This window comes from Dermacentor albipictus, chromosome 2 (genome assembly GCF_038994185.2).
Source record: "Dermacentor albipictus isolate Rhodes 1998 colony chromosome 2, USDA_Dalb.pri_finalv2, whole genome shotgun sequence".
NCBI lineage: Eukaryota > Metazoa > Arthropoda > Arachnida > Ixodida > Ixodidae > Dermacentor > Dermacentor albipictus.
This window is the reverse complement of record NC_091822.1, coordinates 119,875,386-119,902,248: the sequence shown is the minus strand read 5'-3', so window position 1 is coordinate 119,902,248 and position 26,863 is coordinate 119,875,386. Positions and strand designations below refer to the sequence as shown.

The window sequence follows — 26,863 nt, the reverse complement described above, 5'->3', positions numbered from 1 at the left end:
GTCAGTCCTGTGTGCATACTCCAGAACACATGGTCTCTTCGGGTAGATAAGTAATACGGAGGACGCAGATGCGAAGAGGCATTAATTCCAGTTTGATTATTCTATATAGCGTAAAAAAAAGTTTCAGGTGAAGGTTTTTTGCGGCGTTCGCTTGGAGGAGCCGATCCTAGATTTCTTTTTATACTCGTTTCACTATCGAACCGATTGTACCGATTCTCGAACCGAATAACTAACCTTCATGAGCCAGAAACAATCCCAACTGAAAAACCACACGCCCCACATCATATTCCTTTATGATCATATGGGTTTATATGGAAACATGCGGGTTTTAATAAGGAACCCATATATGATCATATAGGATTATGTACACTGGGCGTATGGGGGCATATGGTTTTTTTTCAGTAAGGATATATGACCATACACTTCACATCCTGAACACGTACCCATTCGATGTTTCTCATAATTCTCTACAACTTCTTAATTGACACTTCGACAATTGTCTCTGTATTTCAGTAACAAAAAAAAACTATCTTGTTCGCATATAGTAGTACAGGCTAGAAATCAGAATGGCAGGCTTAATGCCCACTGCGAAAATAATAACCTTTTTCTGAGATTCAGTATTAGCTAATTAATTCATAACTAAAGAATTGTTTGTCATCAAATATTACTGTCGGTGCGCAACTCGACTGCGAACATTATGCACTTGTAACTATTTGTGTAAAATTTTCCATCTTTTCTTAAAGCTCGGTGCGGGATGACTGCACCACATTGTATGCGTATCACAAATGTAACCTGTTCCAGTGTACCTACTGCAAACTTTTTCGTGTGATAATGTGATACCTCAAAGCAGGGTGTCGGAACGAAATGTTTTTCGTTCTCGTTTTAATTTCGTTCCACTGAAAAACGTTCCATTCCGGTTCTGCTCCGGAACGGAAAAAAAAAATGATTTGTAACGGTTCATAACGGTTTCTGTTCGCATGCAAATATTTTCGAAGCAAGGTAACGCAGTGCAATTGATTCAAGGCACTGAACATGATCTCAGAAGCGACAAGTCATCGAGTGTACTCGCCGAAATGCGAGACCGCTGTTCCGATAAAATGAACGAACGTGAACGAACGTAAACGAACGATAGAACTTCGGTAACAAAGCGTTGTACCCGCAGAAAACGAAACGATAAGCTCTCCAGCGCGCATGCCCCGAGTTTTGCTACGACGTCGATCTGCTATAGAGCACCGAACGACAGGCTTACATTAGCGGAGCTAACGCTCGATCGGTTATCGCTCGCACTATCCTTGCCGGAGATATACGCGCTAATTCTGACGTCACCTGAAGTCGCTTGCTTCGGTTGGCCGACTTTCTCTCTTGAACTGAAAACCGATCGAAAACATTTCGGTTTCCCTCCGAAACAAAATAATATGTAACGTTTCGGTTATGTTTTCGTTCCGGGCAAAAATATCGTTGTTGTTTTTTATCGTTTTTCTTTTTGGTTTTTGTTCCGCTCTGACATACTGCCTGCAAGGCGTTCCGTCAATTCGCGGGCGTTGAAGAGCACCGCATAAGATGCACGGAGGGTGCGGGATTGGTTTCAACCGGCAGCGTTTTGTATTCTCCAAAACTTTCTGTCGCTTTGGGCACAAATGCTGCAAGGCGTTGGAAGAATAAAATTTTCTGAAGAAATCAAACGCTAATGTAAGAAAATATTGAAATAAAAGATATCGAATACAGAATGCCTTTTTGTTTCTTTGTTTTTGTTTTCACGTGAAGCGAGAAATATGGAGAGAGAGAAAGAAAGAAATGGTAAAAAGGACGCGAACCATGAGCTGCAATGACTTCGTGTTCCAATTTAAACGATGAGCTCGAAGTTGGCAACTGACGAACATTTAAAGCAACACATTCCGTTGTCCCTTTCGCGTGGTTTCGCGGTCGTTTATCCAACCGAATAGCAGCGGAGGAGGAAAAGGCGAGAGAAAGCGACGTGATGTGGAGAAGGTGAAGGCGCCGCGGAGCTATGGACGGGGCGGCGTCAGCCGAATTTGCACTATAGCGCGTGCGTTCGCCTGAATGCCCAAGCGGCTCTCCTGCGTATACGGTGCAATGACGTCACGCCAGCCTTGCTCGTGACCAGCGCCGCTGAGCCTTGGCTCGGCTTCGGTATAGTATTTCGCCTTGTTGTCTTGTGCGGCAGTTCGGCGCAGCGACGAGTGCACATTCGGCCGCAACAGAATTTACCCAACTGCCTGTAAGTAATTCGATGTAGTGTGCGTGGCCACGATTATTGTCGCACAAGCCATCGCTCACTTTGTTGATCAGCTCTGTTCGTTTCTGCTCAAGCTCCGTTTACTTGAAACAATCCGTGATGATGGCTCCATCCCGGAAAATACAGCTGTGGTCATAATTTTTGACGCACGTGAAAAACCAGCGGCCAGTCCCATACTTATCTTGCAGATGAACAAGAAAAACCTCTTCCGGTTGGCCAACGAAATCAGATGGCGAATCCATCGATGGCCATCCACTCAGATGGCCAACGAATCAGATGTAAACTAGCCATATACAGCTTTGCTTTATGTGGCTAGTTTCCAGCGGATCGATGCCCATAGGCCAAGAGCGTGGGCCGATCCCGAAGATGGTGCACTACCGAGCCGACCTGCAGCGGAGGTGAAGCAGGCTTCAAGCACTCCCACAATTTGCAAAAATAAGTTCAATACCTTGGGTCCAAACACAATCCGTATCACACATTAGGCTGATAAGAACAGATACTACATTTTGATCCGCGCGGGCCAACTCTACGTTCGCACCGCCCTCTCTATTTGTCGACGTTTCAAGCCAACACCCTCTGTTCAAGCGCTTGCGCATCTCCTTTCCTTTCCTTCCGCTCTCCCGCGGTGGCGGTCCCGTAAGCGTGCTGCCCGCCAGGACCGCGAGGCGGAAAGGAAATGCGAACCGTCCGTGAGGCCCCCATCCCGCCTGCACATAGCGGAATGGCACTGATTTTTTTTTTTTTTTTGTCGCATTGTGTGTGGCCTACTTTTTGTTCTTTCGTAGATTTGAATAAACAAGCTGCATGACGGCATTGCTGCCGAATTGGAGCAAACAAGCTACAGAACTTGTTTAAAGCTTGTTCGCTCGACCCGTAATGCGGCGACAGTACCGGCAAGTTTCAATGCGGGGAAAAAAAAAAACAAATTGCTACACACTCTAACGAAAATTCTATACCTGAAGGAAAGATTACTGGCCAAGTGCTCAGTAGTTACTTCGCGAATACTGTTGTTTGAAGAAGTGAACAGGGAGGAAAAGATAGAAGTGTAAATGTAACAGCCTGCTTTATTATACAAATACTGTGCGTCTTTGATTAGAAACACGCAACATGCCTACACATCTGGCGTCTTTCAGAGAAATCGACGTGCTTATGCCCGGCTACACGCACCTCCAGAAGGCTCAACCTATCCGCTTCTCCCATTGGATGCTCAGGTAGGTGAAATTGCGGCTTGACATATTTATCGATAAAATAAAATACAGTCCAGCCTCTTTATAAGAAATCCGTGTCTGACACGAAAATAGATATTCGTTATATTCAGTGCTCGTTACAGGCATGTCTTCGTTACGTATGTCATTATTGGCGAGGAATGTTTCTGAATTGCTTCATAATATCCGATAATTCGTTATTGCAGTCCTGTTTGTTATACCGAGGTTCGACTGTAAAGCAGGGTAAAAATGTCCTTTATGATCTTTTAGGAGCCTTCACGGAGGCTCTCTTTCAATTAGTGTAAAGCGAGCAGGGCTCCATAGATACATTAGACGTCCTCCTTCGTTTCCATCATGCATGCAGCGAATTCACGAGAGGTGTAAACTTACTCTGTTTTCCAAAGCTTGTGTTGAGCGCGCGAACTGACACAGTGTTGGAGCTACTTCGTATAAAAAGGGTTCATTACATTGTCTTCGACTTAACAGTTCACACGGGGTTAAGACGAAGCACCAAATTTCAATGTATTGTGCAGTGTGCAAATTATACCACAAGTTTATTTATTTATTTATTTATTTATTTATTTATTTATTTATTTATTTATTTATTTATTACAGCCAGCCTGATTATCAGGCCCTAAACAGGAGTGGGTTGTACAAGAAATATGTAAAGGGTAGTACGAAGGTGCAAAAATAGTGGGTATACAATGCAATGCTATGTAGAAAAAATAACAGCGTGCGACAATTAAAAAAAAACTATATATAGGATTTCGGAAACAGAAATAACAGAAAATTCAAGAAGCCTAAGCAGAAACAACTCCATGGTCGAAAGCATTAGGGCACGTGTGTAAACACAACGGCAAGTAGAAAACACTTCATCACAAAGGAGCACAAGGAACAAAAAGCACAAGAGTGTCTCAGGCGCAGTACACATGCGTGCCTGTATTGTTTATCTATATCGCACACTATCTAGTGTGTAGCAAATGCCCTGAGCAATAGATTAGGTCATAGCTTTGCGGGGAGTGCCTGCACCAACGAAGATGCGGTTGGGCTCTCAAGTGCAGTTTCAGGGAGGGCGTTCCATTCATGAATGGAACCGGGAGCAAAAAAAGATTGTCGCCCGATTGTTCGAATAAGGTAGTTCGGCAGGAATACTCTTTTAGCCTCAATGAATGAGATGAACGCGTTGGGCGCCGGTTACACGGCTTTATATACAAGCTGTTATACATCTTTTTCACTCAAATTCATCGCTGATACAATTTTCGGGTTATATAAGTCGTTGAAACTCAGTTCACGTGACACGCAATACGCTCCTTCGGCTACTACACGTCCTACGTGGGTCCGCGAAATGCATATTGAATGGGCGTTACAGATCTGCATTTGTTTCGTGGCGTTTCATGTACTAGTAATAAACCATCCCAACATAGTCATGACAAGTGTGGCGAATTTTAACGTAGCTTGCAGGGAAACGTATTATGAGAGATAACATGCTCAACATGCTGCGTGTGCCGCGGAGACCGATCTTCAAAAATGTTATAACAAGCGACAGTGAATTAGAAGTGAACCGGTGTTGGCTAGGCTGTTTCAAATTTGCATTTCTCGCACGCCATTCACACTTCTCACTCGCTGCGCACTTAACATTAGTGCCCGTATGAATCAGTTGCTGCTCTCGCTGGAAACCGAAATTCGGTCCGAAGGAAGGCTCGCTTGTAAACTGCGCAGTCGTCATTGGGTGCTTGACATTTCTTTTTTCATTTTTCTCTTTCCTCCTGTGCTCACGAGCATTTTTTACTCCGCTGAATGTAAGTCAATCGCGCGCTCTACCTTTTCAGCTACGCCTGGTTTCTCCGGCAGGATGCAGATCGGTTCCTCGATCTCTCGCGCAGGTTGAACGTGTGTCCTCTGGGAAGGTAAGACGAGCACTCCACGCAACACACTCGTACATGTCTAGTCCGTGCCTTCGGCACATTTTAAGCAGCGTTTCAGGAATTCCGGGAATGTTTTGTAAGGAAGATGATTTCTTGAAGCTTAGCGCCGCTGCATTAGTCGTTGGCAAAGCTTAGTCTTCCTTGAGTAGAAAGGGAGCCCTCACAGGGCGGCAACCAGTATTGCGTGCGCACAGTCACACACGCTCATATATCCATTGTTGTGGTTGTGCGAGGAGCTCGAAGCAGACGTGGATGAGGACTTAACGGAAACAGAAATTCGTAAAACCGTTCACCAAAGTGACAACGATTTTAAACTCAACGAAAATCTAGGTAACCGAATTCTAAGCAAAATACAGGGACAGGAAGCAATTAGACAAGAACAGCAATAAGTTAGGCAAGAAGAGGAAGAAGCTAAGCATAAACTGAAAATAATTTCGCAGGAAAAATAACTAACAGAAGCAACGAGGCAGTATACTACAGCATTGAACAAAGAGATGCAAGGTTTGGAGCAGGCAATCGAACAAAGACAACAACGGCTTGAGAAATCTGTAGGCTGGACGCAGCGAAAGGGGGCGGAAGTCGATAGCAGATCTTAGTCGAAAGCTGAAAAAAGGTGTAGTACATGTGAGTTTAGCAGCACCTTCATAGGTGAACTCAAAGTGGTAGCAACTAACGATGCCTTAGTGGGAACAGAGGCCATTGAAGGCTGTAATGAGAGCGACGAGGTGCTGTGCCAACAGAGCACTGTATAGAGACAGTTAGGCCAGCTGCGACTGAATCGGCACGGTCACCATGTGTGCGCGTCACAGGTATCGTTAACGAAGTACACAGTGCTGATGACCACCCGGCAGGCACGAGCACCCATGTCGGGATGAAGTGCGAGTCAGACCTGCGTGCCGCAGTGCAGTGGCAGCTGGACAATGAGGGCAGTTCGCAGGACTGCGAGCTGCGTAGCTCAAAGGAAGACAACTGCATTGTCGAGGGATCGGTGAAGCTGTCCACCAGTCTAGTTAGCCAAGAGAGGGATGATTTAGTCATGAATCATTCCGACTGTGCGGGTGAGAGAGCGATTGAGACCGACGAGATATGTGACGGTCAGCACGAGGCGCGAGGAGATGGTTCAAAAGCGAGTGCTATATACATATATATATATATACATATATATATATATATATATATATATATATATATATATATATATATATATATATATATATATATATATATATATATATATATATATATATACATACATATATATATATATAGTCATATAATGAGAAGCCAACAAACACTGACACCAAGTACAACATAGGGGAAATTGCATGTGCTTAATAAATGAAATAAAGTAATGATAAATTATTGGAAATTAAAGTGGTATAAAGTGGTTTAAAGTGGAAGTAGTACACATAAATACCCAAGAAAGTGGATGGGGAAACGCCGCCGCGGTAGCTCAATTGGTAGAGCATCGCACGCGACATGCGAAGGTTGTGGGTTCGGTTCCCACCTGCGGCAAGTTGTTTTTCATCCACTTTAATTTCCAATAATTTATCATTAAAAAAAATAAATTATAGGGTTTTACGTGCCAAAACCACTTTCTGATTATGAGGCACGCCGTAGTGGAGGACTCCGGAAATTTCGACCACCTGGGGTTCTTTAACGTGCACCTAAAGCTAAGTACACGGGTGTTTTCGCATTTCGCCCCCATCGAAATGCGGCCGCCGAGGCCGGGATTCGATCCCGCGACCTCGTGCTCAGCAGCCCAACACCATAGCCACTGAGCAACCACGGCGGGTAATTTATCATTACTTTATTTCGTTTATTAAGCACATGCAATTTCCCCTATGTTGTACTTGGTGTCAGTGTTTGTTGGCTTCTCATTATATGACTAATAAATATCGGGTCCCTCGGTTAACCCCCTTTCTTCTCGTTTATATATATATATATATATATATATATATATATATATCGGTGCAGCGTTGAATACCAGGACCCGGCAGTGAATAGGTCAAACAATCTTAGTCCAAGAAAGGTGGTGACCATCATATGCAGCGCCTTGGGGACTGTGCATGCAGCAGTACGATAGTACCTGCTATCCTTTTTTTTTTTTGCTGAACGCCACATGAATGGATTAATTGCGACTAATTATTAATCGAAAACTTGGAGATAGAATTGTCCTGCTCAAGGCACTACTGATAATAAGATAACCTCCAGCGCTTGTCCAATGGGTGCCACAGTACTACTATTGGTCTGCCGATCGAAGGGGGAGTGGGGGGGGGGGGCGAGCCTCTCCTTAAATATAAGAGAGGGGACAGACACCCCCCCCCCTCCAGGTCCCTCGTGACTTTAAGCACTGCCTCCCCCCCCCATTTAGTGATGCCACTGCACGCAATTATTATCAGCCAATCTTGTCAAAATATGTATAAACACACGCGCCACGCGTGGACTTCAGGCAGGTGCCAGTAGATGGCGCAGCGTGTCCGGGTCGGTAATTATCTTTAATGAAGAGATGAGTAATTGCGTGGTGTCAGTTCAAAAGCAAGTCATACCCATAGTCAAGCAATATACACACCTCGCCGTGTACACAAACGAAGGAAAGACTTACTCTAGCACCCCCACCAAGATAAGCTTAAATAAAGGGGAAGCGGAATGCAGGAATAATCAGATTAAAAATTCGCAAACGGCTTAAATTAAGGGATGAAGGCGGTAACACCTTCGAATGAGACGACACACTGTGACAGAGACGTCATTAGGCGTAACACGGCAAGAAAGAGAGCGTATAGTCCAGGCTCAGACAGATCCAGCAACACAGAGGCCTGAGAGATCAAAATTTAGCGTAGAATGCTTTTACTGGAAAAAAAATCAGAAGTAAATGTTCCTAACAACACGGCCACGGGACGCGATGACATCCTACTCCCGTGAAACAAACAGCTGGGTCCAATGAGCAAGGCACTGCTGACTAATGCCATGGAACAAGTGATTAGAACTAAGGAATTTTAGTTCGGGTGGCGTCAAAGCAAGATAAACCTTTTTTTATAATGGAAAAGGGGATAATCATAAAACGAGCTTGTACAGGCCAGTTACAGTAACATCGGTGATAGATACAATGGCAATGCAAATCCATAGAATTAGAGCTGTCGAAGAGGGTGGAAAGAAACGATATACTCTGGGAACAACAGAATGGTTTCATACGAGGCAAACGCTTAGATGATAATATAGTTTTACTAACACAGTGCACATAAATTTCAATAGCTCGGAATAGACTTTCATGGGCAGCATTTCTAGATATTTAGGGAGCGTAGACAACACAGACTGGGAAATGCTATGTGATATTCTCAGACAAGAGGGCATAGATGACGATTTCGTGGAGCTTATAGGGACAACCGAGTACATATCGCATGGAAAGGCCGCAAATGCAATGAATTTGCGGAACTTCACAGAGGACTGAAGCAAGGCTGTGTTCTGTCTGCATTGTTGTTAACGCTTTATGTCCAGGGCATAGAGGCGTGCGTCTCTTAGGCCATCCACGAATCTGTCACATACTAGACGCTCTTGGACTTGAGGAGCCTGGTAGTTGCAACGCTTGACCAGCCTCCATAATTCGGCGTAATAAGCAACGACGCCTTCACCCCGTTCCTGAGTAAAACCGAGAAAATTCGAAAACTTCGTTTGTTTGGTGTACGAAGTGCTCGATGAAACGTTTCACGACAGTCTTGTAGAACCGCAGTTGATCCATGGAAACAAAAAGGTTTCAAAAAGGGGACGACTTCCAGGTCTCAAACAATATATAAGTGAGTGCACGCACTTGCATTTCTGCAAAAGTGTGGCAAACTCCAGAGACGGCTGCGTAATTTTGGTAACGGGTTTTCCACGTAGGCCAGGACGCAACGTTAATGGGATCGCACACGTCGGATTGCCGTAGGGAGATGCCGAGCCACTTCAGATAGGAGGCATGTTTCTCGTTGGCACCTTGATTCGCATTCGGTAGACAAAAGCAAACGAAGAAGTTCAACCGGCCACTGGGGACACCATGTCAAATGCTGGGTTTCGAATATTTATTTATTTAAACATACTGTTAACCCTCATGTGAGGGTCATTACAGAGAGGGAATACATCACAAATACAAAATTGATATGGAAAGAACTTTGACGTATCATAAAACATCAACAAAACATCATCGAAAAATCTCAAGATCATCGTACAAGCGGCATAGAATGAGTGACAGGAATGCAGAACACCAAGAAAACATTGAATTAATTTCAAGGAACATAACTATCAAGAAGAGTTTCAAACGCTTTTACATCTGTACATTCAGCAATGTGTGCAGGTCGGCCATTCCATTTTTCGTTGACGTCAGGAAAAAACGAATAACGAAAGACGTTTGTGCGGTTGGCATAAGGACGGATGGTTGCACCATGAGTTATTCTCTTGCTAAGTCTACCAGATGCACGTATGTACCTGTTTTTATCAATCTTTATATGACCCTGGAGAATCTGAAATAATAATTTTATCATTTTCTTCTGTCGCCTAATTTCTAATAATTTCAAATTACATGAACTTAGCATTTCGGTAACCGAGTCTGTCTTTTTGCACCTAGAACATATAAAACGGACTGCAAGGCTTTGAATTCTTTCCAGTTTAGCGTTTAGACCTTTCTGATGGAAACTCCACACTACGGCAGCGTATTCTAGAACAGGTCGAATAAAAGTTTTACGACTTTGGTTGCACTTCGTAGCTTTACTCGAAGAAAACACAGCTTTTTGTACGATGCAGAGCACACATTTTCAATATGGCTACGCCAGTTTAGGTCATCAGCAATCAGTACACCAAGATATCTGAAACTAGACACATTTGTCAAAATAACATTTCCAATGCGATACTGGAAGGAAACAACGTTTCGTTTCGGGTAAATGCGCGAAGGTGGTTTTGGCATAAGTAATTTTCATGTCCCACTTCCGGCACCAAGTATGAAGACCTTCGAGACACTGAATAAGTTTTACCTTGTTGTTTCTACAGGTAACTGGCGCATAAAGTAAGCAGTCATCTGCAAAAGCTGCAACACCACTGGTGGCTGAACAATGTGGGGATGCGCGACCCTCGCGCCTCCCCTGATGTTTTTCCCGCACAGCCCCGTCTCCGTGCGGCGTCGCCGCGTGGGCCGCGGCGTTGGAGTGGTACAAGCGTGGTGCGAGAGATGGCGCGAGCGTCGCGCCGCTGCGCGGTTACTTGGGCGCCGAAAGGAAGGCGCTTGCTCTCTTGGGTTGGAGACAGCGAACATCACGGACGTGCCGCGCGTGCAGCGCCCCTCTTTCCCGGCGGGTCGGCGCGCCGCGGGGACGTCTCCCGCGAGCGCGCGGCGACCCAGGCTTCTGCGAGACCGCCTCGCGTGGCCGCCTTCGAACGCGCCACGATTCGCGTGACTATACACGCGAACGACCAGGCGTTGGGATCCAGCATGGGGCGAACATATTCGCTCGCTTCCGGTCGCGGTGAGTCGGACTTCTAGATTTGTCGCGCGCCCATCGGCATGTTTTGTGGATAGCAACTCGGCTAGCAGGCATTGATGTATGAAAGGCGCAATAAATGCCCTTGTGATTGTTTGCACTACTGTGTTGTCGTTCCTTTGTCCCAAGAGTACGGTGTGAGAATCCCACATCAGACCCCACAACAACTGTAACTCCATCTTTTATATAAAGCAAAAAAAATAATGGGCCTAGCACCGACCCCTGTGGTACCCCAGAAAATACCTCCAAAAATCCTGACACACAATTACCAACGCGTACAACTTGCCTCCGACCTGTTAAATATGCTTCAATCCATTTTAGAATATCATTATTGATGCCTACTTGGCGGAGTTTGAAAAGCAGTTTATTATGCGACACTTTATCAAACGCTTTTCTAAAATCAACGCAAATCACATCAATCTGTTGTGGTTCGTCTAAAGCCACTGAAAAATCGTGAACCATTTCGATTAGTTGGTTAACCGTTGAGAGGCCCTGTCTAAAACCATGCTTATTTACATAAAGTAACTTATTTGTTTCCAGAAAATGAATAATGCGTTTTGCTATTATACGTGCTCCATGAGTTTGTAACATACAGATGTCAGGGATACAGGGCGATAGTTGTTTGGAAGCAGGCGGCACTCCGGAATAACAGCAGCGCAGCCAATCTTGTGGAAGGGAAGAAAGAAGACGAAGTGCCTTTCAGGCAGAACGCCGAGTCTTCCAGCTCTACTCATTTTGTGCATTTCTGGGACTCTGCCGTGAACTGCTGTTTCCTCCTTAACTGCGATGGAGATGGAGTCTCACGCGCGTCCGCCGGAGTCGGCAGTGCCCGCGCCGGCTGCCTCCAGGAAGCGCAACGGCACCGAGAGCGACACTGACAGCGACGACACGATGCAGTACTATGTCAGCAGTGAAGATTCTTGTGATGACACCTTCGAGCTGGTGCGGAGTCGTAAAGCGAAGCGAAGATTTCTCAGCGCATCATCGAACTCGAGTGAGTCCACCGTGAGATCTTCGCGCCATACCGAGGAGCTCACCATCCTGTTCGCGCCAGTTCTCGCCACTGACAACCTGAGACGCCTCAACAGGCAAGCCGTTTCTTCCCATCTAGAGGCGCTAGTTCCGAATGAAATCAAAGACATCAGAGTGAACACCCGTAAGAACGTCCTAGCGATTGACGTGGAACACACAGCTGCGTTGGATTCTTTGCGCAAGGTCACGGAACTTGACGGGATGAAAGTCCGCCCTCATATTCCGCTGGGCAAACAAGTCAGTACTGGTGTAATTTACGATGTTGATGAGACGATTGTCGACTCCGATCTGTCGATCTTAATCAAGCCGGCTACCGAAAACACCATCATCACAAACGCGTTTCGCCTCGGCACGTCACGGTGTGTTAAGATCGTATTTAAGGGCGAATCCCTCCCATCGCATGTGAAAGTGGGCCACTTTCGACACGCAGTTCGCCCGTTTATACCCAAACCGCTGCAGTGTTGGAAATGCATGAAGTTTGGACATGTGAGTAGTGTGTGCAAGAACACTACCGTCTGTTCTCGCTGCACTGGGCCATACACCACTAACACGTGCGAGGCCAATGTGCTGAAGTGCACAAACTGTAGCGGCCCTCATGATGCATCCTCGAAGGAATGCCCTTTGATACGAAAGGAAATGGCAATATTGAGAAAAATGGTTAGAGACCACTCGTCTCACCGAGAAGCAGCAGCATCTATTAAGCGACGACGATCACGTCGCCGACGTCGATCAAGAACCTCCAAAGCCTCTGCAGAACGCCTGCCACGTACATTGCCACCCGCTCTTCCGCCCCTGCCAAACGCAGTCAGCTCAAAGGACACAGGTGCATCGAACAGCATGGCTGCTGACTCTTGGCCTGCACTCCCGCGGCTAGATCCCCCTACTGAGCGAAACCAGAGCTCTACAGCAAAGGATACCTCATCTGTTCCTGATAAATTGTCAGACCAGGATCAACAAGTCGTTGTCATGATAAGCTCTCTGATTAGTGCTATTCGTGTTCTTCTGGACAAGCTACAGACACCAACAGCTCGAAGTGCGTTGCAAGTGCTGGATGCCATCAATCCGGTTCTTGAGAGCCTTCAGAAGTCCAGTGCTTGAGGGTTTCTACAGCAGAACCATGGCTCATCGACAACAACAGCGATCGTTCCGGGATGATGTCAGAAGTGCCTCCATATTCCAATGGAATGCGAGAGGCCTGAGGTCACGTATTTCGGAGTTGCGGCAGTTCGTGTTTGACAACCACTTTCCTATACTGGTTATCTGCGAACCGAACTTATCAGCCTCCATAAGACTATCAGGATATGAACCTTTTGTTTCAACCACGTGTGTCCGTAGTAGTAAGGTTGTGGTTTACATCCGCAAAGACCTTACGTATTTTTCCCAACCCGTAGCGCCACACGACGGTAACCAATACGTCTGTGTTACTGTGAAAAAGAAGAGGCTGTCTTTTACTCTTATTGGCGTCTACCTATCTCCAACCAGTCAGTTTAATAGCAAAAGACTAGAAGATATTATGACTGCTACTCCTGGTCCTTGGATAATAACAGGGGATTTCAACGCTCACCACTATATATGGGGAAGCTCCAGGATAAACTCGAGGGGCCGGTCACTAATATCATTTGCATCAGGCCACAACCTATGTCTTCTAAACGACGGAAGCCCGACATTTCTGCGAGGTACATCGTACAGCAGCTGCCTTGACTTGACTTTTGTGTCACGTTGCCTGACTTCGAGCGTGCAGTGGTTCACCGATATTGAAACCCGTGGAAGTGATCACATTCCGACCTATGTGAGAATCGATGGACTAAACGCCGCATTACCGGTTGTATCTCGCCACATCGACTGGTCAGTCTTTCAAGCTCGTGTAGAAGACACATGCAAGAAACGTATCGCACGCAAATTAGAAGATATAATTGCTGACGCAATGCAAGATTGCACGCGTTGCTTCACACATTCATCAAAGCGCACAGAGAATGACATTGAGTTGGAAAGGCTTCGTGCACTTCGTCGCCGAGCTGAAAGGAGGTACAGGCGCACGAAGTCAATTCTTGACCTCAGAGAAGCTCGGCGTATGCAAAAGAAGATAAAGCGGCGAATGGATATGCTAGCGGATCAAAGATGGAAATGCTTTTGCGAGTCACTGGACCCCCGCAAGCCATTATCCCGTGTGTGGCGTACCCTACGGGGCCTTAGCTCAAGCCCCCAGCAACGACACCCTTTCAACGCCCTTGCTCTCTATGAAAACCGCCGTGAGGTAGAAATTGCGGAGGAATTTTGTGCGAAAGTCGCCGGCGGCACAGTTTTAGCCTTTGACATGCCTTCAGGTGACATCCCCGGTCCACGAGATACAAGTATGGACGCTCCATTCTCTATGGAAGAGTTAGAAGCTGCTATGGCGCTCTGCAGGAGTTCATCTTCACCAGGGCCCGATGGGATAACATATAGTGCTTTGCGCCACCTAGGTCAAGAAGCACGAAGACAACTCCTCAGCCTTTTTAACAGCTCATGGCGAGATGGTGTCGTCCCACAGGAATGGAAACGAAGCCGCCTGGTACCTCTACTAAAAACAGGAAAGTCACCGCTCGAACTGGTATCGTATCGGCCGATAGCACTTGCCAGCTGCGTCGGGAAACTCATGGAACGTATGATCCTCATGCGTCTCGAATGGTACCTTGAATACAACAACATTTACCCTGACTCAATGGCGGGATTTCGACGAGGCCGTTCATCGATTGACAGTGTCATCGATCTGGTATCTTCTGTAGAACAACAAAAATCTCGGAAGCGATTATCAGCCGCACTCTTTCTTGACGTGAAAGGCGCTTACGACAATGTTTCCCATCAAACCATTCTAGACGCACTTCTGACAGTTGAACTAGGAGGGCGAGTATATCGATGGATCAGAAACTACTTGACACAAAGGTCCTTGTTCGTGCGTACGGAAGATGGTCCGACTACCGACCACTACACATGCCGAGGCGTTCCCCAAGGCGGTGTTCTAAGCCCTGTTCTTTTCAACCTCGCGCTTCTTGGGCTGGCTGAATCCCTCCCGGAAACAGTGAGTGTTTCAATATACGCCGACGACATCTGCATCTGGACATCAGCGGTCACTCGTCTGCAGGTTCGCTCAAGGCTACAGCAAGCAGCAACACAGGCATCTGACTATCTTCAGACACAAGGCCTTACCATCTCAACAGAAAAATGTGCGTTAGTCGCTTTTACGCGAAAAGCGATGTCTGGTTATCCAGTATACATCAATGGCCAACCTATCTGCTACAAGAAAAATCATCGGCTTTTGGGTGTCATTGTTGACCGGGACCTCTCTTGGAGCCCTCAGGTTGCCCACTTGAAGAAGAGGCTCACATCTATTGTTCACATCTTCAAGTTCATCGCCGGCAAAACATGGGGATCGTCAATAGGCTCCATGCTACAGTTATATCGAGCACTTTTTATCGGATTTCTACGCTATAGTTCTCCCGTGCTTACTAAAATATGCAAGTCAAATCTTCGAGAACTTCAGAGCGTGCAAGCACAGGCACTACGTGTTTGCCTAGGCCTTCCGCGGAGCGCCTCAACAGCAGGAACCATTATAATGGCTCAAGACCATCCTATCACGACTTACATCAGCACCGGCTCGCTCAGGGCCCATGTTCGTCATATTTCACGGATTCAATCAAGCTTTCTTGCCTGTCTGCCAGAACGACGACCACAGGCATCCTTCTCCAACGAGGTCAGCAAGTATCTTGCCTCCCTACCATCGGGGTTTACACCATCAGCACGTCCAACCTCAGCTTTGTGGTGTTTAAAACAACCTCAAGTGCGGCTTACGGTTCCAGGAATAAGAAAGAAGACCGACCTACCTACCTTGGCCTTGAAGCAAGCAGCTCTGGATTGTTTGCACACTTCCTACTTTGACCGAGTCCACATATATACGGATGGCTCTTCCACCCAGACCAGCTCCACCGGGGCAGTGGTTATACCATCACGATCACTAAGCTTCCGATACAAGATTTCTCACTTGACAACATCGACCGGTTCGGAGCTTGTTGCCCTCCGAGGTGCCGTTGATTATATTAACAACCAACCGGCTAATCGGTGGGCAATATTCTGTGATTCAAAGGCGGCCTTACAATGTCTTCTGTCATCTCTTCGTCGCGGGTCCTGTGAACAACTCGTATCGGAGATACGAGAAATTCACCATCACATGATTGCGAAAGGGCACGACGTCGTGTTTCAGTGGCTGCCTGGCCATTGCGGTATCTCCGGCAACGACCTCGCTGACGAAGCTGCTAGAAAAGCACACGAAGGAGCAACACTTGTATCTATACCTTTATCGCGTACTGACGCAGCCCAACACTTAGGCAAGCTAGCGCACCGTATGACATTGGAGAAGTGGCACACACCTGATTTCACTCACCATCGATTGCATTCCCTCGATCCATCTATGCAACTGCGGCTGTTACCAGGGCTTCCGCGTAATGAGGAAACAATGCTGTGCCGCTTACGCTTGGGCGTCGCATTCACGAATGCATATACGTTTTTGATTGGAATGGCTGATAGCGCCGAGTGCAATGCCTGCGGTGTCGAAGAAACTATAGACCATCTCCTGTGCTACTGCCCATCATTTGAAAATGAAAGACAAGATCTCTGCACAGCTCTCAACCAGTTAGACAGAAAACCGTTCACCTTGAACAAGATCTTGGGACCATGGCCTCGTATATCGCAGCTACAGAAGGCCACAAAAGCGCTGCTGCGATATTTGAAAGATACAGGACTGAGTCAGCGTCTGTAATCCGGACTGAGTGACTGAACGATATCCCCGTTGGACTTTCTCTTCTTTCTTTAATCTTTCCGTCCTCGTTTCCCTTTCCCCAGTGTAGGGTAGCCAACCGGGCTCAGTCCTGGTTAACCTCCCTACCTTTCATTTATCATTTTCTCTCTCTCTCTTGTGGAAGGGAATGAGTCTGTAAAGAGTGTTCAAAAATAATTTTTAAATAAAAAGATATCCACTCGGTATATCGCTTCAGAAATGCCGTCGGTATCTCGTCGAGGCCACTGGCCTTCTTTGAATCTAAGCTTAGCAGTTGATGAAACACGCCCTCTTGCCGAAACGAAAGAGGCTCCTTAGGAAGAGCGCAGGAATAGTTTACGTCATCTGTGACGTGATTGTCTGTATCTCTGTGAAACACCGATTGAAAGAACTCATTGAACCCATCTGCTATCTGTTGCGTGTCTGTCACAAGGTCCCCTTCTATTGTTATCTGCTCTATTTGCTTTCTGTGCTCCCAAAAAACGCCTAATTCTTGTGGTGCACTTTTAATGAAGTTGCCGAGAGTCTCATTGAAGAACTTTTTTTTTTATTTTGATAGTGCTGTTTTAAGGCTGCTCCGCACTTGTGATAGTTCGTGTAACTTCTTTGGCTGTTTGCGTAGCCTTCTTATTTTACGTTTCATGTGAACAATGTCACGAATTATCCATGGATTTTTCTGTTTTTTGTTTTCGTAACGACTTGGTACAAATCTGTTGGCGCAAGTTGTAATAATGCATTTCAATCGCCGCCACAATTCCTCGACTGTCTTCGACTGGGAGGCAATTTCAAATTCGTCAAATTATTGTTCTAAGTAGTCCAGAACAGGAGTATCATCTGCTCGTTCATATCTTTAATCGACACTCGTTCTGTACGCCCTAAGTCGGCAGAATAATTGCACGACGAGGGAAGTATGCCTACTGAAACCATCTTATGGTCAGATATACCATCCGGAACTGATAAGCCATAAGCTCTGACATTACTGGACAAAAAAACCAAATGCAGTATTGATGGGGATGCGGGTGTCGCCCTTGTGTATTCGCTAACAATTTGTCTTAATTCTTGAAAAAAGGCAATTTCTACTAATTTATTTGCACTCACTGTCTCGGTGTGGTTACTTCACAGAGCCTCCCAATCAATGTGTCCTAAGTTAAAATCGCCAGCCAATATTAGTCGAGTGCTTCTGTTTACATGAGTGCAGAGAAATGCGTTGAGGACATCTAAAAATTCATGTGGAGTGGCTGGTGGCCTGTAAACTACTCCAACAAGGTACGCAATGTTCCCAAAAATTAGTTTACACCACACTGACTCTGACATATTGCTTTCTACCATTATGGCCCGATAACAATCCTTAACAATAATGGCGACGCCCCCACCTCTTGCATCTCTGTCCCATCTAAACATGTTATACCCTGGCGGTGCAATACAAACGCTTGGTATCCAGGTGCTTAACAAGGTTTCGGTTATTAACACCACATGAGGGTTCGCCGACAGTAATATATATTTGAGATCAGTAACTTTATTAATAATGATACAAGCGTTCAAGAGAATCAAGCGTAGCTATGCTTCAGGTGGCTTATTCCAAGTCGAGTGCATGCTTTGCGCTATGCCGGTTTCAGAACGTGTGCTTTGATGGCTTTTATCTCGGCGATTCTGATATGGGCACCGCTCATTTCGAGCTGTGTCCCATATGTATGCTTGCTCGTCTATCTTAATCTTGTCACCGAGGATCGAGGGTTGCTTTGCCATTCGCCCTGTCTGCAGCAGCACTTTCCCACAATTTTTGGGAACTACTACAGCTTCATGCGCATAATCATTGCTGATGCTCACAGAGCTCCCTTTCAGTTTTTTGCAATTCTGCATCACGCTACCCTTTTCCTTGCCGTCAAGAAATTTCATTATTATGGGTCGACATTTTGTTGGGTGTTTCTTTCCAATGCGGTGAATTCTTTCTATTGACTTTACTTGAACGCCCAACTGCTTCCCAAATATGTCATTCACAACAGCTTTCTTCAAGTCAGCCTCAAATTTTTTGCTCCGCTCCTGAACACCAAAAACTACAAGGTTGTTGCGCCTGCTTCTATTTTCTAACTCTGTTAGTCGTTCAGCCTGGCACCTTACAGTCCTTTAAAGAGAAGCAATCTTAACTTTCATTTCCTGGACCACCTCAAGAATATCGGTTAGTCGGCCTGTTTTAAGGTTTAGTGCTGAGGTTTCCTCTGTAATAGCATTTAGCCTGATGTCCGATTTAGCCTGGTTGTCCAATATTGTCTGTAACATTTGCTCTATTGGAGGGCCAGGATTCTCCTCTACATCTGCCGATGTCAACAACAACAGCATCATAGATCAAACTTCAATTAGTACAGCACAACACCGCCGAGGGCACGGCAAAACCTACAAAAACCTATCGTCGCTACGGTATGAAGCAGTATGATGCCCAGAACTAACCTGGAAAAGTAACAGTAGCCGTTCATTCATACTGTCCTCCGCCAGATAGTTGCCGTGCCCTCTGATGTGGTCGAGGTCGTGCCGCTCCTCTTGTATTCTTCTTGCCGATGACATCACCATCGACGGCCTTCGTTCAGCCAATAATGCGGCCATCGCCTCGTCGCAGGTGCGATGAAGGAAGATTTTGCCATGCGTTTCATGAGTGCTCCTTGCCGTTGCTGCCATAATCCAAAACCAGGGCGCATTATCTGGAAAAGTCTAAAAATGTATCGACGCGGTAGCGTTACAGCATATCGAGATGGGCCGCACAGACGCGCTCTGGCCGACAAACACGTCTGCACACTCTGCCGTCGCAAGTGCAAGTGACGTTTATGATGATGATGAAAAACGTTTATTTGCTCTATTTTGCAGTGATTTTTGCGGCTTCAGATGGAGTCTTCCATCTTCTCTCCAGGGTCGGTTCCCCTAGTCCAGGGCTCCGCTGAGGGTAGCTGCCCTGCGTGCATGCCTTACTATTCCTTGTTGGACTTTCAGGATGTCGCTGGATAGCATCCTCTCCCACTGTTCCGCACTCGGGTTTTTTATTATGGGTAGCCCATCTGTTTTCTGGCAAGCAAGTGATGTTCAATCACGGGAGCGAACGAAGGTGTCGCCACCAGATAGCTAGGGAAGCACAGGTGGCGACCAATACGCTTGCGGAAAAGGTTGGCAAGACGAAGAAGAAAGAAGCTCGCCACACCACGCGCCGTTCCAAGGAGCTCGCGAACGCTGATCGACTGGGCGGAACAGATTTTGCCTGGACTAGTTAAGGAGGCCGTTCTCCCACTGCGGGTGCTGCTCTTGCTGAAGCCAGCCTTTAACCACACCTCCTGTCAGCCCTAACGCTGGCGACATAGACGCGGACACTGCGGGAGCGAGTGCTGACGGAGGACCGAGGCCGAAGGAGGGCGCCGAGCTATTGCCGCCTTGACGCAGGAGGAGGATCCGCCCAAGACTATCCGGGCGAAGCGGAAGCCGGCAGCTGCCAACGATGGCGGCAGTCCATATCAGGACCCCACCATCGTCAAGCGGCCGCGAGGAAGACCTGCCAATAAGGACCCGTCACAACCAGCGAAGAGGTCCCGGTCTGTGAAGCCGCTAACGCCGAACGCCATCGCCACGATGGCTTCTGCCAAGGTGAGAAAGGCTTCAAGTGAACCGGCACCAGACGCCGACGTGAACGTTCCGTCCACCAGCAAGGGACTTTCACGGAAGGCGCAGAAGGCGAACCGCAAGACGCGATCACAGAGCTCCTCCCCAAGCGCTGCCAGCACTACCACCGTGAGGCAGGAGGATGATCGAGCCAAGAAGAAAGCGGCCCCGTCTAACACGACCGTGGCGAAGCGGAAGCCTGCTGCTGCCGACGATGGGTGCACTCAATCTCTGGAGACCACCACCGTCAAATGGCCGCGTGGAAGACCTGCCAATAAGGACCCGTCACCACCAGCGATGAGGTCCAGGTCTGTGAAGCCGGCAACGCCGAAAGCCATCACCACCACGGCTTCTGCTAAGCTGAGAAAGGCTTCAGGTGAACCGGCACCAGACGTCGATGGGAACGTTCCGTCCACCAGCAAGGGACGTTCACGGAAGGCGCAGAGGGTGAGCCGCAAGACGCGATCACGGAGCTCTTCCCTGAGCGATGGCACCTCTGCCGCCGTGACGCAGGAGGATGATCGAGCCAAGAAGGACGCGGCCCCGCCCAAGACCACCCAGGTGAAGCGGAAGCCGGCTGCTGCCGACGATGGCGGTACTCCATCTCAGGAGCCCACCCCCTCAAGCGGCCGCGTGGAAGACCTGCCAATGAGCAGCCGTTACCACCAGCGACGAAGTCCCGGTCTGCGAAGCCGGCAACGCCGAAAGCCATCGCCACGATAGCTTCTGCCACAGCTTCTGCCAGAGTATGCAGAAAGCTTTCGTTCGATGGCTTGATAAAGAAAGAATCCTTTGCCGATTTCAACCATGCCACTGTCACAATCTTCTTGGTCTTCCTCATTCTTCAAAAACTCGCATTTTCTCCATTTTGGCATGCAGACGATCGTCAGCCTGGCACTCAACAGCTCTTTCAAAAGCCTGTAATGCTCCATGGACATTCCCTTCCTTCAGCAGCTTCTTGCCTTCCGACTTGTGAAGCTTGAAAAGCGAGGGCTTTCTTTCCGTGTCTGTTTCGCCAGCCGAAGTCATGATTTAGCTGTTCACGGTGGTAATGTCAGCGAGATTTTGCTGCACAAGCTTTGGCCTGCATATCTTCTACTGCAAGCGTTTTCAGTCTAGCACAAAAGGGTTCAGCAATTCACACCAACCGCCACACGGGCGAACCGACACCAGACGCCGATGGGTACGTTCTGTCTACCAGCAAGGGACTTTCACGGAAGGCGCAGAGAGTGCCCCGAAAGACGCGATCCCGGAGCTCGATCGTCCCCAAGCGATTCCAACTCTTCCGCTACCAAGGATGCTAAGCGTTGATACCGCTCGCGAAGTCACCCCCTTGGCTGCAGCAGTCACCATGCCAAGAGGGGAAGGAGCCGTGGCACATCTAGGTACTCGTCCCGCAGCGGCCGTGGTGACAAGCGCACAGGCAGATGCTGCGGAAAGTACACCACCGTGTTGGAGAGCAGCCACGGAAGAAAGAGGGGACGAAGCAAGAGCCGACGCCGCCGCTGCAAGAGCAGCACGTCTGCTGCGAGCACGAGCGTCAAGGGTGGCAAAAAAAAAAGGGGGGGGGGGGAGGCGACGCCGCGTCGGTAGTAGTGATTCGTCGTCGAGCAGTAGAGGTAGGCGAGTCAAATCGAAGACGATGACAAGTATTTGCTGTTGCAGAAATGCCTTCCTCCTCTGTTCCCAATTTGAAATTTAGATGTATACAAATAAAGATTCCATTGATTGATTGACTTGTGGTTGAAATATATGATCTACAACCACGATTTTTATGCCCCAAATGTGTCCAAAAGGTTCCTCCGGCAGTACCAACCTTTTCAGAATGCTTTTGAAAATGGAACTGCCCACCGGACATACGGTGATTGAACGATTCCACACTTACGGTGTGTTCCAATTCTGGCCAGCATAGAAGACTTAGATAATAGACAGTTTTAGTACTGCGCCATGACGATGCGTACGCAGCACGCAAGTGCTTTGCGGAACGTAGGAGCGCGTGTCGCGTTAGCGCTTTTAGTAGTGCGAAATGCCCACGTACGTAAGCGGGCGGGCGTTAAACGCCGGGCGCGTCGGAGCGCAATGGCCGCGTCCGCCAGTACGTCGAACCGTCGGTCGAACTAGACGCTGTTGATCTCCATAACGGGATGTAAGGCGTGGGCGCGTTCCCACTTTGTCGAACTATATTTAGGCCTTTAAGAGACTACTTTTAATACGAATGAAATACACGAATCATATCGAGAAAACCGAGTACTTAATTTCTGAGGCTGGCACGGTCATTTGCGACGAACTGCGCCGAAAGCAGGTCGAGCTTTTCGCGCAAACAGCACAGACTGAACGCTTTCTCAAAAACAAAGTTCCTATTTTTGCTATGCATTCCCACCGTGCGGGATCTGGAAATGGCTTCTGCGCGTTCACTTCACGCAGCAAAGCCAAATCGTACGCCATTGAAAAGTACAGCTTTCCGCTGGTCGCTTTGACGCTGCCATTTTGGGAAACTCTTGTCTCGCGCTCTCCCGAACAAACGAAAGCCACGAGAGCAGCACGCAAGGCTCCCTGCGCGCGCACGCAAGAATCGGATGCGTGCGTACGCAGCGGCCGCGTACGCATCACGTGCCGTTCGTGTTGCGTTCTGCACATGCGCACTTTGCAGAACGTAGCGATCTTACGTACGCAACGGCGTTGTGTCCGCTACGTACGCAACGGAAAGGAAAGGAATGGCGAAGAGCGTTTACATACAAAAAGATTCGCGAATTGTAAAAAATATATATATATATATATTCAAATCTTCTTTAAAAAAATCATGCCTTCCGCTATCGTGCCCTGATATTTACGTGCGCACTTTATTCAGTTATTCAGTGGTTAATGTCGTAATAAATTGATATTATCGATTAGAGTATTTTCATTAAAGAAAACGATTCTAATTCTGATTTCCCAACCCTACAATTTCTTAACACGCGGAAACAAAAGAAATAAAGGTTGCAGTGGTGACTGAAGCACAGCCACCGCTCAGGGGGCCCTCAATGGTTGCCCCCGGGCCGGTGCGTCCTACGCATATCAAGGTCCTATGCTTTTGGCTGCAGGACAATGGTAAAGCGGAAGTTTGGGTGCGGCAAAGAATTCAGCAGCTCCATGAAGTCAAGTAGCTACTTACAAGAACAACACAAAGGGTGGGAGGTATCAAAGAGCACCAACTCAGAAGACTCACCATGGCCCTGGCTATACCTCGAATAATGTACTAATATCCATACCCTCAAGCCACCAAAACACAAAAAGGCAAACTTGAACTTATGCTCCGGCAGATAACGATAGTTATTCTAGGCACCCCTGCATATTCGCGATCGAACCGAGTCGATGAGACGGCAGTGCTGCCTAAATTGGATGAGCTGAAACAACTCCACCAAGAGGCGCAATTTAGTCGCCTGAAGCTATCTAGACAGGGACGGGCATTTATGCGTGATCTAGGCTACGATATTTCACAATGCCCAGACAGGGAACAACAATATTCCTCGTGGGACACGCTAGACCATATTACCGTCGACCCAATACCTAGATATACTGGGGCAGACGCACAACCAGAAAGACGACAAAGTCGAACACTACACCTCAAGGACGACACCGAGGACTGGATCCTATACACGGACGCCTCTCCATATTGCTACGGCACAATATGTAAGATCACGAAAGGCCAGCAGTGTGAAGACGACGACGACGGTTAGAAGCTTGCGCGGGCTGTCGCCTCTTGGCCAAGCGCAGCGTATTTTCCTTGTAAATATATTTGTACATAGCTTTTCGTCTGCGTCTTCCTACGTAACATATCTGGTGGAGGTGGACGTTCCCTGTACCTCGTCACGGAGCTTCGCAGTGGACGGTACGTCGAGCCTTCCTTCATGGCTCCAGGTGACGACAACCCGACTCCGCCGGCTCCGACACCTGCTGCCACTTCGCCGACCTACATCACTCTCCCCGCTCCCCGTGATCCTGGCGTATTCTCGGGCCACGATGGGGAAGACGTCGATGACTGGATCAGCCTGTATGAACACGTCAGCCGCAATAACCGGTGGGACCCTACTATTATGCTCGCCAACGTAGTCTTTTACCTCGGTGGCACACCTCGAGTTTGGTATCGTACGCACGAAGATGAGCTCACCCGTTGGGATTCACTTAAGACTCAGCTTCGAGACTTGTTCGGCAACCCCTACGGTCAACAACTTGCCGCGCAGAAGGCGCTTTCCGGCCGTGTGCAGACGTCAACAGAGCCCTATGTCACGTACATTCAGGACGTCTTGGCTCTGTGCCGCAAAGTTGACACCCACATGACTGAGTCAGACAAGGTTTCCCACATCCTCAAAGGCATTGCCGATGACGCCTTCAACTTGCTCGTTTGCAACAACGTAGCCACGGTGGATGCTGTTATAAAAGAGTGCCGCCGCCTGGAACTCGCCAAAAGCCGCCGTATTGACCAGCAGTTTGCCCGTCTGCCCAACACCCCCGCGACATCTTCCTGTGCCGACGCTCCTCGTCCCACCAGTCCCCGACGGTCACTACATCGCGGCTCCTATGCAAGACGTCCTCCTTACACACGGGATCACAGTACCCCATACAGTTTTATCTATTACGGCGAATTGCGTCTGCCTGCCAGTGGTCAACTTTGGCTTGACGACACAAGTGCTGCCACGTGGGATGTCTTTGGCCCAGCTTTGTTCATTCGAGGATCACTCAGTAGCATCCATTGCAGTAGACGACACTTCATCCGATACTCCTCTACCATCGCAGTCGACAAATTGTACCATCGCTGACTTACGGAAAATGATTGCCCCCGACTTGCCCTCCGAGCACGCTCGTGAACTCTACCGCGTTCTGTTTTCCTACCACGATATTTTTTACTTTAACGATCGTCCTTTGGCCCAAACTACAGCTGTCTAACATCGCATTAATACCGGCGATGCCCCTCCTATTCATCGCCGCCCGTATCGAGTGTCCCCAGCTGAGCGTCAAGTTATTCACGCAGAAGTTCGCAAAATGCTTGCCAAGAACATTATTGAACCGTCATGTAGTCCTTGGGCGTCACCGATTGTGCTGGTGAAAAAGAAGGATGGCTCATGGCGCTTTTGCGTGGATTATCGGCACCTTAACAGGGTTACCAAAAAGGACGTGTATCCCCTACCTCGGATTGATGACGCCCTTGACTGCCTCCACTGTGCTCGCTATTTCTCCTCTATTGACCTTCGCTCCGTCTATTAGCAGATTGCCGTGGACGATCTCGACCGCGAGAAGACTGCCTTTGTAACACCCGACGGTCTTTATCAATTCAAGGTGATGCCGTTCGGCCTATGTAACGCTCCTGCCACTTTTGAACGCATGATGGACTCCCTTCTTCACGGTTTCAAATGGTACACGTGCTTGTGCTACTTGGACGACGTTATCGTATTCTCCCCAACGTTCGCTGCGCACCTCGAGCGCCTCTCAGCAGTCCTGGACGTTTTTCGGTGAGCCGGTCTGCAACTCAACGCATCGAAGTGCCAATTCGGCCGTCGCCAGATTACCGTCCTTGGACATCTCGTTGACGCAAACGGAGTGCAACCGGACCCAGGCAAGATCCATCCTGTTGCGCACTTCCCTGTTCCGAAATGTGTCAAGGATGTGCGCAGCTTCATCGGCCTTTGTTCGTACTTCCGCCGTTTCGTGAGGAACTTCGCCGCCATAGCACGACCACTAACCGACCTTTTGAAAAAAGACGCTCCTTTCCAGTGGGGCGATAACGAGGCCTCTGCATTCTCTCATCTAATCGACATTCTCACAACGCCTCCCGTTCTGGCCCATTTCGATCCTTCTGCGCCTACCGAAGTCCGTACTGACGCCAGCGGTCACGGAATTGGAGCAGTACTGGCACAACGCCAGCGTGGCCACGACCGTGTTATCGCTTACGCCAGCAGGCTCCTCTCACCCGCGGAGCGCAACTATTCCATCACTGAGCGTGAGTGTCTGGCCCTAGTTTGGGCGGTTGCGAAATTCCGCCCATACTTATATGGCCGATCCTTTTCCGTTGTCACAGACCATCACGCGCTTTGTTGGTTATGCTCATTGAAAGACCCTTCAGGAAGACTTGGTCGCTGGGCCTTACGCCTCCAAGAATATTCGTTCTCTGTCACCTACAAATCTGGCCGACTACACAAGGACGCTGACTGCCTGTCTCGCTACCCGGTAGACGAGCCTGACGACGCCGACAGTAGTACCGCCGACGGTATTTTCTCTGTGTCTGCCTTCGCTAACATCGCCGATGAGCAGTACCGAGACCTATCGCTGCGAGTACTCATTGAGCGTCTGCGCTCTACACCTACCGACGCATCCGTTCGCCGATATGTCCTCCAGGGCGGCATTCTGTACCGAAGGAGCTTCCTCCCTGATGGCCCTGATCTTCTTCTTGTCGTGCCACAACATCTACGACAGACTGTGCTCTTTGAGATGCATGACGCACCCACTGCAGGACATCTTGG

The 26,863-nt window shown here is 48.1% G+C and overlaps 1 protein-coding gene and 1 non-coding gene across 2 annotated transcripts in view; one reads left to right on the top strand and one right to left on the bottom strand.

Annotated features, from left to right (window-relative positions):
• Argl (Argininosuccinate lyase) overlaps positions 1–26,863 on the top strand; it is a 71,519-nt gene that overhangs the window by 9,887 nt on the left and 34,769 nt on the right. Inside the window, exons 7-8 of the mRNA XM_065452585.2 lie at positions 3,391–3,468; positions 5,292–5,369. Of these exons, the coding sequence (XP_065308657.2) occupies positions 3,391–3,468; positions 5,292–5,369 (156 nt within the window). The remainder of the gene's footprint in view (positions 1–3,390; positions 3,469–5,291; positions 5,370–26,863) is intronic.
• On the bottom strand, positions 2,602–2,785 carry LOC135918916 (U2 spliceosomal RNA). Its single transcript, XR_010569827.1, has one exon. It is a non-coding gene; the product is annotated as a U2 spliceosomal RNA (small nuclear RNA).